At 44.1% G+C, this 17,696-nt stretch overlaps 2 protein-coding genes across 3 annotated transcripts; one reads left to right on the forward strand and one right to left on the reverse strand.

The window, feature by feature from the left end:
* Positions 1 to 77: 77 nt before the first annotated feature.
* On the reverse strand, positions 78 to 10,906 carry sharpin (SHANK-associated RH domain interacting protein). Of its 2 annotated transcripts, none has more exons than XM_008303080.1 (9): positions 10,182 to 10,906; positions 5,498 to 5,672; positions 4,507 to 4,611; positions 4,274 to 4,415; positions 4,099 to 4,189; positions 2,950 to 3,235; positions 1,522 to 1,622; positions 1,016 to 1,120; positions 78 to 929 (listed from the first exon to the last, which is right to left on the reverse strand). In XM_008303080.1, the coding sequence occupies exons 1-9, from the start codon at positions 10,443 to 10,445 to the stop codon at positions 879 to 881; spliced, it is 1,320 nt and encodes a 439-aa protein (XP_008301302.1). In that variant the 5' UTR covers positions 10,446 to 10,906; the 3' UTR covers positions 78 to 878. The 2 variants fall into 2 exon arrangements, with proteins under 2 accessions (XP_008301302.1, XP_008301301.1); XM_008303079.1 differs by having other exon boundaries at positions 1,016 to 1,123.
* A 2,092-nt stretch (positions 10,907 to 12,998) lies between these two features.
* On the forward strand, positions 12,999 to 17,680 carry LOC103373235 (alanine aminotransferase 2). The gene is made up of 12 exons (XM_008303082.1): positions 12,999 to 13,085; positions 13,219 to 13,366; positions 13,461 to 13,550; positions 13,638 to 13,746; positions 15,264 to 15,397; positions 15,491 to 15,734; positions 15,817 to 15,896; positions 15,981 to 16,117; positions 16,807 to 16,981; positions 17,059 to 17,214; positions 17,303 to 17,415; positions 17,571 to 17,680. Exons 2-12 carry the CDS (start codon positions 13,262 to 13,264, stop codon positions 17,659 to 17,661), a joined length of 1,434 nt encoding a protein of 477 aa, XP_008301304.1. The 5' UTR covers positions 12,999 to 13,085; positions 13,219 to 13,261; the 3' UTR covers positions 17,662 to 17,680.
* The last annotated feature ends 16 nt before the right edge of the window (positions 17,681 to 17,696 follow it).

Here is a 17,696-nt window from a genome sequence, read left to right on the forward strand (position 1 = left end):
TGGATAGAAACATCGAACTGATCGGTGCGCTGGAAGTCTGACGTTGAATAACTTCTTCACCAATCACACATTCGGGATTCTGTTTAATTCTGTTTTTATTTATTCAGCTAATGCAAGTTTTAACAGTATTATGTACTGAAAACAGGTCATTCCGTTGCTGTCACAGCTCCGAGGGAGTCGAGTAAAATTAGATCAGTTGCTTCAAATGTACATCAATTACTCAATGCATCTTGGTAAAAATAATACACTCAATACAATGTTATAAAAAAATAAAAGCACTTGACAACCCTGTAAACGAGACATTCCTTCTCTTCTCAGCTATGACATTTTTTTCTTCTTCTTCTTTTTTTTTTTTACACTTTTACTTTGGCGCCAACGGATGCCAACACTTGCAAACTGACCAGGGTATTGCACAAGGCTTCACCTTTCCTCGCACTTCACAGTTGGCAGACACTGAGAGTATGACATTCCCTCATCTTCAGCTGCAATCAAATGTAAAGAAATGATCCTCCTCCTCCTTTTAAAATAAATATCAGGCCGTTTGTGTTGTTTGCGCCACACACACACACATACCCGGTAAAATAAATAGCAAAGAAGTCTGGCCAAATGCAGATGTATGTCGCCTCCATAAGCTCTCTGTCGGCAGGTCATCGTCCGAGCCTCGACCAGTGTGGCTCTGTGTCATGCTACAGTGCCTCGAAACACCCCAGTCTTCAGCAGCCGGCCGGCGGAGGACTCTCAGTGCACTCGACAGTCTTTATGTGAGTATTTTGTCAACATGTATGTGGCAGGGTTAGCCTCATCGCTCCGTGTGTGTGTGCGTGTAGGTGTGAGTGTAGGTGAGTGGGAGATGAAAACCAGACAGCGACGATGGGCAGTCAGCTGCTGCTCAGACCAGACTCTCCCCGCTCCTCTCTCCTTCCTTTCTCCTTTGTGAGGAAACAGAGGCGGCCGTCAGTGAGGGGAAAGAAGAGTCGCACAAACGCACTGATTGTTGTTAGACGTCTTGCGGTACCTGCTGGATGCAGCTCTGTGCGTCAGGTCTGGCCGTGGCGCAGATCTCACAGCCGGGACGAGATGGCTTGTTGATAAAAGTGCATGAGGGACAGGCCCACTCTGTCTGCTGAGAGGAGACAAACAACAGAGAAAGTAGAGCTCATTTTCACCTAATGAAATGAGTTCAGACAAAAAAACAAAGGTAACGATGAATGCAGGGATGGGTATCATAAGATATTAGGTATTCTTATTGGTACTTTTTAATTGTTTTTGTTTGTCATTTGGGCTGCAAGGTGGAGCAGTGGTTTGCACCGCTGCCTCGCAGCAAGAAGGTCGCCTGTTCGCATATATATTATAAATACATCCAGTTCTTTAAAGTTATATTTAAAGTCGAGCTTTGGTGGTTAAATAAATGCTCATGTTTTCAAATAAATGAATAATCGTGTTTATTAATCTTGATTCAAACATCATTCAAAAATAATCGTGATGATTATTTTTGCCATAATGGTCCGACTGGTCACGTACCTGTGTTTTACTGGCTTTGTTGGTGTGATCGTTGAGCTGCAGCTTCTCAATGTCGAGAACATCTTTAATGTCACTTGGTCTGTCGCTCCCTCCACCTGTACCTGTTGACATCAATGAATACATAGATTAGAGATTCTCCAAAAAAAAAAAAAAAATCGGAAAATACAAAAAAAGTTTTGTCCTGAGAGCAACATTCATGAGTTTCTGACAAAACAAACACTTCATGGTGGAAATCTTACACAGAGAACTGCAGCGCTACGGTGTTGACAAGGTTTAGGGTCTGATGATTCTTGCAGGGGTTGTAGCCTTTTCTAGCTGCCCCCAAAGGCCAGAAGGAAATTAGAGAAGTTAAAAACCTAGTGCTGCTTTGTCAGCCCAGTCTGTACTACATAATGATCTGGCTGCACCACCACTATCTGAGCGCTCTGGTGTGTTTGTACTTCTTTAAACCAATCACAGTCGTTGTGGGCGTGGCTAAGTTAAGGATGCTGCTTTGGTGTTCCCTCAAAACAGCGACGAGTGGAACATTTCAGTGCAGGAGACGAGCGCTGTCATTATAATTAATAATTCACTGACAGAAACCAGCAGGGCTGCCTTGTACAGCAGGATCCAAATCCTCCCGTAGCAAAGAAAACACCAACACACAGATAACGAAAGGAAAAGACAATGAGTCTAAAATGAGCAGCACATAGCAGGTTTTAACCTGCAGCCGACATCCTCGAGTCAGACTAACAGAAACCTAGATTAAATCATTTCAAAGCTGACATCTGGAGATGTTCTGCTGATGTTCTCCTTTAAACATCTGCTTTGTCTGGATGTTCAGTGTCCTGCTGCATTGTTCGGGGGGCTGGTAGGGTTTTTGTAGAGCTGCGCTTTGCTTGTTCCAAGTGTTTTTCCACTGCACCGCATGGAAAGTACTTTACTCGACCCAGCTAATATATTACAGCTCAGCTAATGTTTTCACAATAAAAGCATCCCTGTGATTCCCCCCAGTAGGAAACTTTTAGTGTGAAGCAGCGGAAAAGGTTCGGTTTTCATCAGCAGTTACCTAAAAGTCCTGATAATAAACGGTGAAATCTCAACTTACAAACAGTCACAAAGGAACGAAACGAAACTCTAAATTGCAAACGTCAGCTAGAAGCCATAAAAGTTGTGAGTAATACAGTATATAAGCACAGTTTGGGAGCTGGCAGCGTGGCCGTGCCCTGCTGTGCGGCTGCAGTGAAAACACATGCCATCGGAGCTTGGCGTGGCCTGGCGCTATAGCAGGCCGACCCACGCTGCTGGAAAAACCTTGTGTGTGTGTGAAAGTGGTCTATGAGTCCTCCACTGTTCACCCGATACAGATGTGAGCACTTTTGTAGCTTCTATAAATCCAACGTGCTGCAGTGAAAAGACCATCAAATGTACACATAGTGCCGGACTCACCCTGGTTGTTGTGGGGAAGCCTCGAGGGCAGCGTGCTGTAGCCCCTCCAGTCTTGGGAGGTGGGGCCGTTCCCCGGGGGGAGAGGTGGGGCGAGGAGGGCGCTCTCCAGGTCCTGCTGGAACAGCTGGCGGGTGATGCGGGCTTGTCTGGCAGAGATCAGGTAGAGGTACGCCGTGTCGCCGTCCTTCTGCACCCCGTAGGACGCCAACGACCTCGGCTCCGTGCACAGGCACTGACCGATCACCCAGCGCTGCACGCGAGGATGGAAGCCGTACTCGAGGAACACCTGAGGAAGGAGAGCGGTGGAAGATCACTACGCGCTGTGTTGTGCCTTATGCAGATTATTCTGTTCTCGTCTGCGTTTAATTATATTTTGAGCTTATTATATGTCTAGATTGTATATTTTGTAGCTTATTAGAGGTCTAGACGGGCTGCACGGTGGCTCGGTGGTTAGCACTGTTGCCTCACAGCAGCTAGAAGGTCGCCGGTTTGCGTCCCGGTGAGGACACCCAGGATCTTTCTGCGTAGAGTCTCCATGTTCTCCCCATGCAGCGTGGGTTCTCTCTGGGTTCTCCGGCTTCCTCCCACAGTCCAGAAACATGCTGAGGTTAATTGGTGATTCTAAATTGTCCGTAGGTGTGAATGTGAGTGTGCTTGGTTGTCTGTCTCTAAGTGTAGCCCTGTGATAGACTGGTTACCTGTCCAGGTGAACCTGCCTTCACCCTGAGTCAGCTGGGATAGACTCCAGCCCCCCATGACCCTAGTGAGGACTAAGCGGTGTATAGATAATGGATGGATGGATGGATGGATGGATGGATTATAGGTCTAGACCAGAGATCTCAAACTGTGGTCCCTGTGAGCTACTGAATTAATGGATCTCCAACATTATGTCAAGTTCCACACAAGTCTGTTAATGATCCATTAACAGTTCATGAGGACCGGAGTTGGAGATGTCTGGTCTGGACTGTATATTTTTAGTCTATTATATGTTTAGCTTAAATATTTTTTCGTATGTATATTTTTCAACTGTGTGTGTTTTTTTTATATGACGGTTTGAGAGAAATGCAGTTCCAGTTCTCTGTATGTGCACACGTGCAGCAGAAGTGACAATGAAGTAACTCTGACTTGACTAACTAGCGGCTCTCTGACCTGTTGCTTGAGTGCAGCCACGGTCATGTAGGGAAACACCTTGACTGTGACGCAACAGGACGACGAAACATCCTCCACGACCACGGATAAACTGCAACACAGATTACGGCACCGTAAGTTTCAAACACATCCGTCATCGATAAAACCTTCGAGGCTAACGCGGTTTGCTTCTCACCTGACTTCTCCGTCTGCGTAGTTTTTCTCTGACAGCTGTATCGTCAGCACGGCCTTCTGTCGAGCCAGGGCGGACGCGTGCTGCGAGGCAGCTTGAGTGTCGCCCGCTTCGATCGCCCTGGCGAGCTCCAGGCACAGCTCCTCTGAAAAAGAAGTGGGCGGCGATCAGACGACAAATCGAGTGACACCTTCGGAGCGGAGTAGAGGGAGATGTTGGCAAACAGGGACACTCACCGGTGAGCGGCAGCGACGCCGAGCTCCACTGCTCCATCGACGCTGCTGCTGCTGCTGCTGTGTTGCTCTGTTTGCCGTCTGATTCATACGTGTTAATGTTTGCAACTGTCAAGAGGAGAGATGAGGGATTGTGTTACTAAGGTGCTCCGAAGCATGTGGTTGTTAACTCGCACTAATATCAACTGTTATCAGTGTTGATTTTAGCTGCGCTGGGCGGGTAAAGGTCCAACGTCTGCGCTGTACAAGAATCTAACACGATACAAATGAGACGCTTCAGCCTCCAGGCAGAACATCGAACGCCATTATTTAGCTTTAACTCTGCTTTTCAGCCTTTCACCTTCAAATCAGCCACAGAGCACCTTAAGTAATCGTTCTTCTACTTTGAAAACTGGGCACAATTTAATACTTCTAGTCTCCTTGTTCTTTATTTGTTAAAAATTTCCCACATTTTTACTCTTTTTGCTCAGCTTGTAGGCAGAAAGAAGTGTCATCTTAAACCTTTAAACCCAAATTTGGGGTTTTAATGTTTTAAAAAGGGTCATTAAAGGGCGGCCAAAAGGATAGAAACTACCCGGGGATACAGAGAGACACCAGGCGGTAAAGTTTGCCCATTAGAGTCGAACTGAGGGAGGCTGCAGCAAATCAAACAGCGCATGAGGCAACCAGAGGACACCCTCGTTTGAAGTTGCTCTTCATCATCATCATCATCATCAAAAAACAAAAAAAAGACTCAAAACTTGGAAGAGCTTTCATTGGACTAATCTGGTGAAGCGGCACGTAGTCTTACAGCAATTACCTTCCTCTAGAGATAACAGAATAGGTGAGAAGTAAACAGGGCGCCTGGTCGACTCACATTAACAGCTTCTGACATTTAAAAACAAAAACAAACAACTGATCTGGCTTGACGGAAATGAAAATCAACACATGTGTAGTTGTTTTCCTCTTCAGTTCTTGAGTGCCGTAAATGTGAAAGGAATAATGATTTGCTGACCTCTATGTGCCTCTCTGAGCGACGACATGACCACGGTGGCCCACTCCTCGGCCTCTCGGTCGCAGCGGAAGTTGAAGCGGATGCAGTCGTGGGGCGGAGCAGCGAGACGCATCTCGTGGCAGCGGGAAGATTTGACCTCGTACTGCACCGAGCGCAGGTCGAACTCCTCGATGAACTGCGGGCATGAAAAAAACACAATTTCAGTTCATTTTTCTCCTCTCAAACTTCAGTTCTGACTTCAGCAAATATTACTTTCACGTGTGTCAGTTTAATATCTAAAAAAATGACCATTAGAATTTTGCTGGAGCCTAAAAATGATGACAGATGAGTTTCCTGTGTCCTCGTTTTTTGTTTGGGGGAAAAATTAAGAACAAAATTTAAGGTGAAAGCAAGTTAAAGCAGCCTCACACATCGTAGAAGACTGCTGACGACAATTTCTTAATAGTTTATATTCACCATTAAACTTGACATGAACTTGGAAAGAGAATGAGCACGACACGCAGATGCAACACGCTTTGCAAGGGTATTACAGCCGCAGAAAAGGTAATAATCTCCTAAAATATGGCAGAAAGGAAGTAAAATCCTCGTTCTGACAGAAAAAGACTTCATTTGGCAGCACAATCTCTCTTCTAACATCCACTGTAGCAATGAGGGGAATCTTTAGAACGCTGTTGTGCAGAGACAAAGGCGGCAAAGAGGGATTTGCCTCCTGCCAGAAAGAGTGTGCATGAATCCTCTGATATGACTGCGTATGAAAAGTCTAGCGGCTCAGACAGACGAGCGAAGAAGCAGCCGGGATCAAAGTGAAACCATGCAAATCAAAAAGCGTCTCGATTGTCTGGAGGGGGGAGAAGTCTGTCTGACTGGAGATGAAAAGCAGATTCTGAGCGTGTCAGATTGCAGGAAGACGACACAAAGGACAGATCGGTTTGGGAGTTGGGTTCGGATGCGACGAGGGAGGCAGAGTGCAAAGCGAGGTCGGCGCCGACCGCCATCGAGTTTGTGCGTCTGCGGTTCGGTCTGACGTGGCAACTGGCAGTAATCACCGATAACACAGCTTAATAAGGCCTGGAGACAGTGGCCTCAAGCTACCTTCATATAGTCAGAAGAAGAAGAAGGAACTGGGGCTGCGTCTACTTATTATTGATCTTCTTGACTGACCGTTCGCTCTACAAGAAGACGCTACAGGGCTACAGCTCCCCTCCATCCCCCATCATCACTGCAACCATCTTAACCTGCCCTACCACTGACTCACCAAGCACTTTACTCCATCCTGTAACGGCACCTTACCATATTTTATTTCCTATTTTTTAATGTGACTGCAGAGCAAACGGAACATTTCTTCTTTCACGAGAGACGTCTGATTTCGCTGTATGTGTACATGCAATGACAATAAAGGCATTTGATTCTAAAAAATGTCAGAAAACCAAGAAAAATGCACGTTGCAATGATCTAAAACTCAACTCGGTGGCTTCCAGCTGCTTTGTTTTGCCAGGCCAATGATGCAGTCCCCTCAAAATACCAGTTTTCTGTCACATTAGTGCTCATATTTAGTCAGAGGGATTTACAATTTCATTTAGCAGACACTTTTATCTGAGAGTAGATCCACATTCATACCCCACAGAGCTGCCACTGGGAGCAACTTCAGGTTCAGTGTCTTGCCCAAGGACACTTCAACACGTGGGGAGACGGGGGATCGAACCACCAACCTGCTCTACCACCTGAGCCACAGCAGCCATGAAACAATGTAGGTGGGAAAAGCAGTGCTAATTCCTCCCTCACTGCATCATGCTGTAGCTCGAGTTTAAATTGAACAAGTGATTGTTACTTAAAGTAAAAATGATTAGAAGAAACTGCAGAAATGTTTGCAGACCAAACATGCTCAGGTTCCAGCATGCAAATGTGAGAGTTGTCTGCTTTTCTGTTTTATATCAAATCAAATATTTCATCATTTTACACCATTTGTTTGGACAAAACAAGATGTGTATTGTGAATTTTAATATATTCACACATCTATTTATTTATTTTTTTACCAGTTTGGATCTATAAACCAAATAACCAACTGATAGATTATTACAACAACAACAAAAATCATAGTTCTCAAGCTGTGATAATCGATTACTACATCTGTTATTTTTACGTCCTAACCAGAGTCGTCTCAACATCTATAAACCAGAACTATGTGCTGATGCGGTCACTCACAAATTAATTAATTAATGGTTGTCAATTGATTGCTTAATTAATTGTTCAAGCGAGGCTGCAGAGGTCATTCCTGCACACAGCTGTTGGATGAAGGAAAAACAGATTATGTAGATTTTCTTTTTAATTAGCATCAGTGTGTGTGTTTGGTTGCATGTCAGCTTTACATGCAACAAACTTCCACAGTGTTCTGACAGCAGAGCACCGGTGGGCTGTTTGAAATATAGATCAAAAGCATTTCCTCCGCTGCACTGCAACAATTTTAGATCAGCTCAAACAAAGGCTGCCAGGCTCTGCATTTCTTGCTTAGTGCAGCTCTTTCTCAGGTTAATGGGCACTTCATCACTCTCCGCTGCGCCGAGGCTCTGCTGAGCTTATGCTTCTCGATACGAATCGGCTTCTACGGAGCAGACGGTTTCCTTTTATCCCCTATCTGTGATTTAAATGACTGTTTTTTTTTTTTTTTGGAAACTCTGAATGAAGCCATATGTGAGCCAAGCACAAGCGGCCGGTGGAAGAAGCGCGACCGTGTAACTGTGCCGCTGTGTTCAAAGCGGTGGAGTGGAGTGCCACAACTTCCTGTTAATCTCACTACGGCTCCACGTTGTTATTTATATCAGTGGTATCAAGCTTCAGCTCTCTTATCCTGTTTAAAGGCTCCATTCATCACCACAAATGTCACAACGAGTCCACTGCTAAGGAGCAACGACAAAATCCCCTTTTCTTTTAAGGTTCGGTTTTCACCTTCTTAGTGGCACTATTTTTTTTGTTGCGGTTTCTCGGGGTTGAAATGTTCCTCTGCTCTGCTTGAATCAGAAGGTGCAGAATTTGAGAGGGTATTTATAGACTTCTAATGAGATGCAGTGAGAAATGAAAAGGTGTATAGATCAGAAGCTTCTCTGTGCAGATAATGAGTCATCCGGGTCAAAGAGCTTCGGCAGAAGTCAACAGGATTCTTCTCTGGTTTGGGTCGGATGGGTTTTCACCCACTCTTCCGGCCGGTTCAGATGTTTCCCTGGAGTTAGTTGTCTTTGAGTGGAAGGTTTGGGATTTTTCTTTGCCCTTTTCAATAAACGTAGATATTTCCTCCGTAGCTGTACTTTCTGGAGGGTTTGTTCACTCCGGTCATAACAAAGCGGATCTCTTATTCTCTCACTTAGCAGCTGGTCGTGCGTCTTCAGTACTATCTGTCCTTAGCCGAGGTATAAGCTGTTAGAGATGAAACGGAAGAGGTGGTTTATGTAGTCTGAAAGTTTCCCTGACACCTTCTTGTACCACTTAAAGAAGCAAAGTCGTGCCGATTCCCCGCCATCCAGGTCACGGTAATCCTAAGAGCTTCGGTAAAAAGCAACTGCACTTCTCTTTCTTGGTTCTTGAAACCCGTTCACCTCTCATCCAAGAGGCCTTCTCCGGAAATCACAACCGAGGACTCGACACACTTCAAACAAGCAGGATATGCACCTAACCCAGAGATCTCCAATTGCCGTCCTCATGAGCTACTGTCCTGCAGGTTCTCGACCAGGGGTGTCCAATCCCGGTCCTCGAGGGCCACAGTCCTGCATGTTTCAGATGTTTCCCTCTTCCAACATACCTGATTCAAATGATCAGGATCGTTATCAGGCTTCTGCAGAGCTTGATGATGAGCTGATCATTTGAATCCGGTGTGTTGTAAGAGAGAAACATCTAAAACATGCAGGATTGTGGCCCTTGAGGACCAGGATTGGACACCCCTGGTCTAGATGTTTCCGTACTGCAGCACACCTGATTCAGATTTATGGATCTCCAACAGCTTGTTGTCAAGTACGGAAACGTCTAAAACCTGCAGGACGGTGGCTCACGAGGACCTGAGTCGGAGATCCCTGGTCTAACCCGACCGGAGAGCTGAAGAAGCCCATTGGATGAGAGGTGAAGCATCTCCAAGAACCAAAAAAACACAAGTCCGGTTGAGCTTATTGGGATACACATCATGAATAGAGCTGGTGACTAGTTTGTTTTGTACAGTTGACAAAAATAAAAAGAGGATTTGTTTTCTTTGCCTTTGCATGACGACACAGAGACTATAATCAGTGCTGAAGTATTTCCCCATGATGTGTCTGAAAGTGAAAGTGAAACTCAGAGACTCAAACAGCAAAATCTGTCTGTTTTGTTTTAACACTAATCCTCAGGCTGCGGTGTTCCGGGTGGGTTCTGGACACTGGTAAATGTCTGGCATGTAGCTGCTCCACTGGATCCCCGTGACAGCTACGGGGAAGTGTCGTGTTGCGTTCCAGCTGCCTGTCACTCAACAATCTGGTGTGGTTTCATTCCTACACCTGACACTGCGGAGCTGCACGTCTCCGGCCCGGAGCTCCGTAAAATGGCGTGTACGGGCCTGTGCAGCTGTAAAACAGAAACGCGGCTCAACGCAGCGCTTCTCCGTCAACACACGGACAGCTACGGCTACGGCATTTCTTCTAAACAAACAGGTGTACGCGTGAAATCTCACCACACTGCGGTTTCCGCTCGTGTCTCGCAGCGCCAGTCGGAACTCTCCGGCTCGGCTCGGGTCCATGCTGAGCTGGAGCCGCAGAGCCTCGCTGCCCGCTCCGGGGAGGCACAGGGGTCGGATCCCGGAATGGCACACCGAAACGCGGACTGACATTAGAACCGTACTGCAGCAAGCCGTCGGCGCAGGCCCGCCGCATGCAGCCTGTTGGGACGAGGCAGGGACCGGGGCTGGAGGAGCCCAGCCGCCCGAGCTGAGTGCCATGTTTCGGACACCGGAGGCGGACTGAGGGTCGCTGCTGCCGCCCGCTTCTTCTGCGGGGGGTTTATAAGGTCCGCCGGTGCTTGAGGACGGCGTGTTTCTTCACGGACAGGCTGTGGTTGTCTCCTCGCCCCGCAAATTCTTCCATATCTACCCGACCCGAGCGGACAAGAAAAACAAAACAGGAAGCAGCGGAGTACGTCTGTTAATTCGCTCCGTAGAGAAACACGCCGTGAAACATCCGACCTCACAGAAAGCACGAAGAAAAAACAAAAAGCAAGATATGAAAGACACAGAGAGAAACGCTGCTTTTATTTGTTTTAGTTTTAATACACCGCTATAAAAAATGTAATTTGAAAAACTGATTAATTATAAATAGATTTAAATAATTATGAACACACGGGTTCTATTAACTGCTATTTTCATGACTTGGATTGTCCACTGCAAAAAAAAAGAAAGAAAGAAAAACAAAGAGACAAAATAAACCTAAAAAATAAATACCAAAATGTTAATTAAGCCTGCTTTTGTTTGTGTTTTACAGACTGGCAAACTACAGAATACTACAGAATAAACATTTCATTATTTTAATTAAATATATCAATAAAGAGTTCCTTTGTTTGTCCTGGAAATAGAATAGAATGCCTTTATTGTCACTATACACATGTACAATGAGATTGAGAAATATAAAAGTTGACAATAAAAATCTTCTATTCTACTCTAAAAAAAAAAAACTATATAGACAACCTGAATAACGAGCACACACAATTTCTAGAACAATTTTTTTTAAAATGATAAAATATATGAACGAATAAATATACAAACGGTAAAAATAAAGTATGCAAAGTGCAGACAGGTTATTTACAGGTAGTTTAGAGCAGACTGCTTCATTCAAAGAAAAAAGAGAACTTGTTCTTACAAATCCAGAATGAGCTGGTTCCAGCAGCGTGCAGCACGATGACTAAACACTATTTCACTGCTTGTGGTCTGACCTTTGAGCATCACTAACTGGACAGATGACATATTTCGAGCCCAGTACATTCAGAGACTTATAGACGATAAGTAGGGCCTCAAATTGAATTCTATATTCACCTGGAAGCCAGTGCAGGCATGTAAGAATCAGAGTAATGGTGTTTGTCAGCAGCAGTTTGAATGAGTTGCACATGTCTAATGGTCTCATCAGGGAGGCTGCTAAGAAATGCATTACAGTAGTGAACTCAGCAGGACCATAACCACTCCAGTAATGGCAGTTTTTCAATGTCCTTTAATTGCCATTACTGCACAGGTGGAGCAGAGTGAACCGACGCAGACCAAAAACAGAATCTCCAGTCCGTATATCAGTGGATGTTATTCGATGATACGCAAGAAATGAAAATACAGCGGTTTTCCTCTGGTGAATCTGGTATCTGTGCTGGTCTGATGCTGGTCTGCGTCGGTTCACTCTGCTCCACCTGAACATTGAAAAACTGCCATTACACTGAAGTGAGAACTGTTGGCTCTCCCCCTGCCTGTGCCCTCCTCTTCCTGTCACCTATGCCCTCTACATATACACCCCGTGTCCAATTACCGCCACCATGTGTCCAAACAATCCATATTAAACTACCTGCCAACACCAAACATAAATGGCTCCTACAATTACCGTGAGCTCATTTCTATGATATTTTGCATTTTCATTGTTTATTTCATTTGCAAGAAAACCAGCATGAAAGTCCAGTAGGAGCTGTGATCTTACTCTTTTAAAAACAGTTTATAACAAATATAATTGCAAAAAATGAATTGGTTATTGATAAAGTAGCAACACTTAAAAGGACAAATAAACACTTTAGCAGAAAAGAGCGAAATGCTGCACAAAGACAGGTGGCTCAGGATTTGAAGGATTGCACAAGAGGATTTATAAGCCCCTCTGAAAAACTAATGTTTCACTTGGCTCTGCTTGGACGCTCTTCTTGTCTTTAATATCTTGGTTGAGATATTAAAGCCGCTGCTCTCCCCCACAAGAGAATAAAAAATCACCCTGAAAACCACACATTCTGCTTTATTGCACTGTGGGGTTTGTTTTTTGTCAAAGTTTCTGGTTCATAGCACAAGTTCTAAAGATATGTTGGCAACTATATTGTCAGGCTTCATCAGCAGATTCACAGAAAAGCATCTAAAATACGCCCTAAGTGGGACTACCTGGGAGCAGCCACGGGAACTTCAGAGTAATGCGAGCTGTTTGCTACGAGCCAGTTAAAGCTTATGCAGCAGCCAGCAGTCATCTATCAACTCTATCAAGTATTTTGTGAGGCATGAAAACAATCATTGTAGAAGTTGGACCTCTTGTGACTGTGTGACTGATGTGACCTGTTTTAATTTTTAATTTTACTTACTTATTTCTGGTGTTTGTATTGAGAAATAGCAAAACAGCGGTTATGATTTGCTTGATTTTATGTGTTTTAAATAATTTTGTCACAGCTGATAGACTTAATATTGACAATATGTGACTCAAAATAAACTGTTTAATTGATCAATGATTAATTCAAACCTCTGTTACAAACTGTATCCACATAGGTTGGAGCCTCTGTGCTTCAAATACGTCAAGTCGTGCACTGTCAAGACAAAAAGTTAACACATAAATACGTGAGACGCTGTTCAGTCGTTGCTGTTGTAAGTAACTGAATGGCAGAAAAATACACCCTGCAAATGTTGGAACAGCCTGTCCTTACATTTCTGTTAATAAGGCACATATTAGCACATTACTTTCATGTATATCGTTAACTGCCTTTAATTTGACCTGCAGCTCAGCTCAGATTGCCTCAACACAGCTGAGAGAAGTCACAGACATGTCTGTCCTGCAGGAGATCAGCCCCAACGTGAAGAACATCAAGCAGTCAGAGTATGAAGTGCTGGCCAGTCGAGCAAGCCAGATCGAGAAGGAGCTCAGTCAGGTAAAGACGAAAAGAGTTGCAATATATGGAGAACAGAGTCAGCTTTGCAAACTGTGGCGTGACACCTGGATTCTCTGAATTTGCCCATCCGTAGGGAGTGAGGAAGCCCTACAAAGAGCTGATTGACGTCTGCTGGTGTGATCCACACAGTGTCGGCGTGAAGCCTCTGACATTTGTCCGACAGGTGAGCTGTGACTTTGAGAAACGACGCAACCTCATTCATCTAATTCAGGTTTTGTTATTGGACTAAAAAATCCACTGTATCTCCCAGGTTCTCGCAGCGTGTGTTTACCCTCAGCTTATGAAGAGCCACGAGCTGCCGCTGGATGTCAGGCAGAGGGCTCAGTGGCTGCTGGGGAGATGTGATGGAGGGAGCGTAGGTATGGGCTGCATGTGTGTGGTCTCATGAGAAAGAAAATATAAGTCAGTTCCCTGAAATTCCAAAGAACATACTTTACGACTTACCTCCAGACATGTGGACAGCGGGGCCTCCAGATTTCTATTTTTTATTGAGTTGGTCAGATGAGGCCAGGAAAAAATCTTGGGGTGACTCACAAAAACCCAAAGACATAAATAACTTTAAGTTGGTCTATTATGCTGTCACTGAGGTTGTATGAAAACTATGTCAACATGAGGGGGAAGGAATTCTGTGGTTTATTATAATACAGCTAATGTTACTGATTATCTGATGTCGGGTTATATTGTTGTTAATGTTCGTGGCCATGATGCTGCTGTATTTGAGGGGAAAATAATCACTTACAGGTCAAACATTTGTACTTTAACTATGTTTCTAACACTGAGAATTCTGTCCAAAACACTTAACATAACTAAAATAATTGGACTTTTTACTTTTACACTAAAACTATCTGTAAACTATCATTGTTCAGAGCATCACCGATTAAATTCCATCGTCAACAACTGTAATAATTACTATTAAAGGCAAATATCCCAAAACTGAAGCAGTTTCCGCTGTTGGTTTTTGATATCTTGGTCATTTTTAAAAAATTATTTGTAATGATTTATAGGCCAAACAATGAATCCATTTATCAAAAAACAAACACAAAAAAGAAAAACTACAGATTAATCAGTTACGAAAAAGAACAATTACAAATATTAAAGAAATTGGGTGAAAAACGAAAAAAAAAAGGTAAAGCACATTATTATTTCTTGATTAAGATGTCAAATTATAGTTATTTACTTGCATTCCTGAACAGAAAAGTTAGTTTTAGAGGTTGAATGTGATGCTTGATTAGTTTTCTCAAAGAAGCCCAGTGGCTCAGATTTGGGTATAAAAAGGTGAATTCAGTTTGAAATTCCTCATTCCTGTTCAAAACGGGGAAACGTGGAGCGATGAGTCAGTATTAAAGCACTTCATGACGCTGGATGGTCTATAAATATACACACAGTGCTTAACAGATTAGACAAATGGTTGAATACATTTGTTGAACACTGTATACAGATGTTCGCAGATGACATAACTCAATTCATACAACAAAAATTTAAAAGAATTCCATGATATAGCTTACAATAAAAAAAAAAAATACTAATGGTAAATGGTCTGCACTTATATGGGGCCTTCTTCTACTTTAGCGGTACCCAAGGCGCTTTGCAATGTGTTTCTCATTCACCCATTCACACCAATGGAGTCAGAGCTGCCATGCAAGGCGCTGATCTGCCATTGGGAGCAACTTGGGGTACAGTGTCTTGCCCAAGGACAACCCACTCTACCACCTGAGCCACAGCCACCCCTCAATGACATATTTTTAATGACAATAACATTGACATTAAAAATACAATAAAGATATACTAATTCATCTGCTCTATGGTGCCTTTGCAGCTTTACTTATGTGTCTGTGTGTTTTGTGGGAGTTTTACAGAAGCTTTGTTTCCTTCTCAGGTTCGTACAATGCTCAGCCATGTATACCGGAAATAATAGAGAAAGTGTCTGAATTCACAACAAGGCGAGACGGTGGCGTTCCATCTTACCCTGAAAATATATTCATCTCCACCGGATCACAGTGGGCGATCATGGTAGCACCTTTACATACATGTGCGGTTTAGACTCGTCCTGCTGAAGATCAAGGTGACACAATGTGGGGTTGTTTTTTTTTTTTTCTTCTTTAGGACATTCTAAATGTCTTGGTCAACAGCGAGGCTTCACCCAAAACAGGTGTGCTAACTCCAGCGCCATGCCACGTGACCAGCATGATGTCCATCACGGCGCTGGGAGCAGCTGCCGTCCCCTACTACCTGACCGAGGAGCAGGGCTGGACGCTGCAGGTGGAGGAGCTACAGCGAGCGCTGGAGTCCGCAAAGGGAGTCTGTAACCCGGTCGCTCTGTATGTCATCAACCCTGGAAACCCAGCAGGTGAGCACGGGTCACCTCAGTGTTTCGGTTTTTATTGGGGAATGCATATCATAAAGTTATTTCCATGCACCATTGCCTGTAGGTCTTGTTCAAAGCAGGAAATCAATGCAGGAAGTGATCCGGTTTGCTTCAGAGAAGAGACTCTTCCTTCTGGCTGATGAGGTGCATGTCTCAGGGTAATACTATCCACCCAAGCGTAAATGCATCCGTGCAAATCCACTTATGAATTTACACCTCACTCCTCAGGTCTATCAGGACTTTGTTTACGGGGAAAACAGAGAGTTTGTCTCGTACAAAAGGGTTCTGGCCGAGATGGGGCCTCCGTATTCAGACACAGTGGAGCTGGTCTCCTTCCACTCAACATCCAAAGGCTTCATGGGAGAGTAAGTGTTCAGTCCTGGTTAATAAATAAAGCGTGCAACAGATGATTAACAAAACAGTTAAAGAACAACCTGCAGGTTGGCAACCCCAGTGAATTAATGTGTAGGAAAACGATGCAGAAACTAGAATTTAAAAAATGATTAAAACCGTCTCAATATGTTATTCAGTAACAGAGTTTAGTCAGGTTGGTCAAGCTAGGCCAAGTTTAACAAGAAGAAATACTCAATCTACAGTAGGTTTGCGGTCAAAAATGTATATTAATATACATTTGATGTCATAATTAGGAGGCTGCCGGGTGTCAAAGAGCTCAGGAACAGAAAAATATTAAACAATCTCATCACAAGATCGACATTCAATTGTAAATGTCCCCACTTATCATTTATAAAGAGTAAATGTTTAATAAAATACAAATAAGGCACTATAGTTTGCTGTAATTGGACACTTTTAAAAGTTTATTAATGCACAGTATTTATTATTATTATTCCAGTTACGGTTGCAGTTACATTTGCTTACATGGCAATGCGACACACAACGCTCATTAAATATCAATACAGCTCTTAAAGTCTCACTGAAAAGTCCTTAAAGTGCTCCACACTTTTTCCTCCCTGCAATTCCATGACTACTGCTGTGTAACCTAATGTGACCCAAATGAAAGCTCTGGAGCAGACACGAGGCCGTTCTCGTCCTCCAGGTGTGGAATGCGCGGCGGATATGTCGAGCTGGTAAACCTGGACCCCGCTGTTCAGAAGCACATCTTCAAACTAATAAGCAAAAGCAGCTGTACGCCCGTGCTGGCTCAGATGGCCCTGGATCTGATGGTGAACCCTCCACAGCCAGGAGACCCCTCGTACCCCCTTTATAATCAGGTGAGCTAGTGCCGCTCCAGTAGGGTTTGATTAAAGGATTTGCCATCAATCTAGGATGTCGTTTTGGTCTTCTGCAGCAGACGCAACACATCAAGAACATGCTGGCTCAAAACGTGAAGACGACCCACGAGGTTCTCAACAGCCTGCCAGGTGTCATCAGCCAGCCGGTGGAAGGAGGCGCGTTTGTGTTCCCCAGAGTGTTCCTCCCACCTAAAGCCATTCAAAAAGCCGAAGTAATGACGCCACGCACAGCACGAAGAACACAACAGCAACATGGCACCAAGAACGGGTTATAAAATGTGATATCTGTGGATGTTTCAGGAAGAAGGAATGCAACCAGATACCTTCTACTGCGTCCGACTACTCGAGGAGACGGGAGTTTTATGCTGTCCTGGTTCAGAGTTCGAACAAAAGGAGGGCACCTACCACATCAGGTACAACCTAACATATACATCTCACTGCCACATAAAGATGTTTTCGGATGTGGTGCGGTTAAGTACTCTGTTTCATTGTTAACCGATCGCTATTATAAAAGGAACATGACGTGATGGTTGCATTTCACACCTCAGGTCTTTCACCCTCTTTGCAGATTTTGCATCACGGCTTCTCAGGACATCGTGAAAGAAGTACTGAGACATCTGACTACCTTCCACACAAAGTTTATGAAGGACTTCTCCTGAACAACAAAAAAAAAGGACGTGTGTCGGCTCTCGCT

This window comes from Stegastes partitus, unplaced genomic scaffold (assembly GCF_000690725.1).
Source record: "Stegastes partitus isolate 25-593 unplaced genomic scaffold, Stegastes_partitus-1.0.2 Scaffold1934, whole genome shotgun sequence".
Classification (NCBI taxonomy): Eukaryota; Metazoa; Chordata; class Actinopteri; family Pomacentridae; genus Stegastes; species Stegastes partitus.

What these genes read in the sequence shown, in the direction of transcription:
- sharpin (XM_008303079.1), bottom strand. Translation starts at nt 10,445, where the DNA reads ATGGCACTCAGCTCGGGCGGCTGGGCTCCTCCAGCCCCGGTCCCTGCC. An exon ending in CGAGCGGAAACCGCAGTGTG is followed by an intron (nt 5,673 to 10,181) that starts GTGAGATTTCAC and finishes TCATGCCCGCAG; the next exon opens with TTCATCGAGGAGTTCGACCT. An exon ending in CACAGAGCTGCATCCAGCAG is followed by an intron (nt 930 to 1,015) that starts GTACCGCAAGAC and finishes TTCCTCACAAAG; the next exon opens with GAGAAAGGAAGGAGAGAGGA.
- LOC103373235 (XM_008303082.1), top strand. Translation starts at nt 13,262, where the DNA reads ATGTCTGTCCTGCAGGAGATCAGCCCCAACGTGAAGAACATCAAGCAG. An exon ending in CAACCCTGGAAACCCAGCAG is followed by an intron (nt 15,735 to 15,816) that starts GTGAGCACGGGT and finishes CATTGCCTGTAG; the next exon opens with GTCTTGTTCAAAGCAGGAAA. An exon ending in AAGCCATTCAAAAAGCCGAA is followed by an intron (nt 17,215 to 17,302) that starts GTAATGACGCCA and finishes TGGATGTTTCAG; the next exon opens with GAAGAAGGAATGCAACCAGA.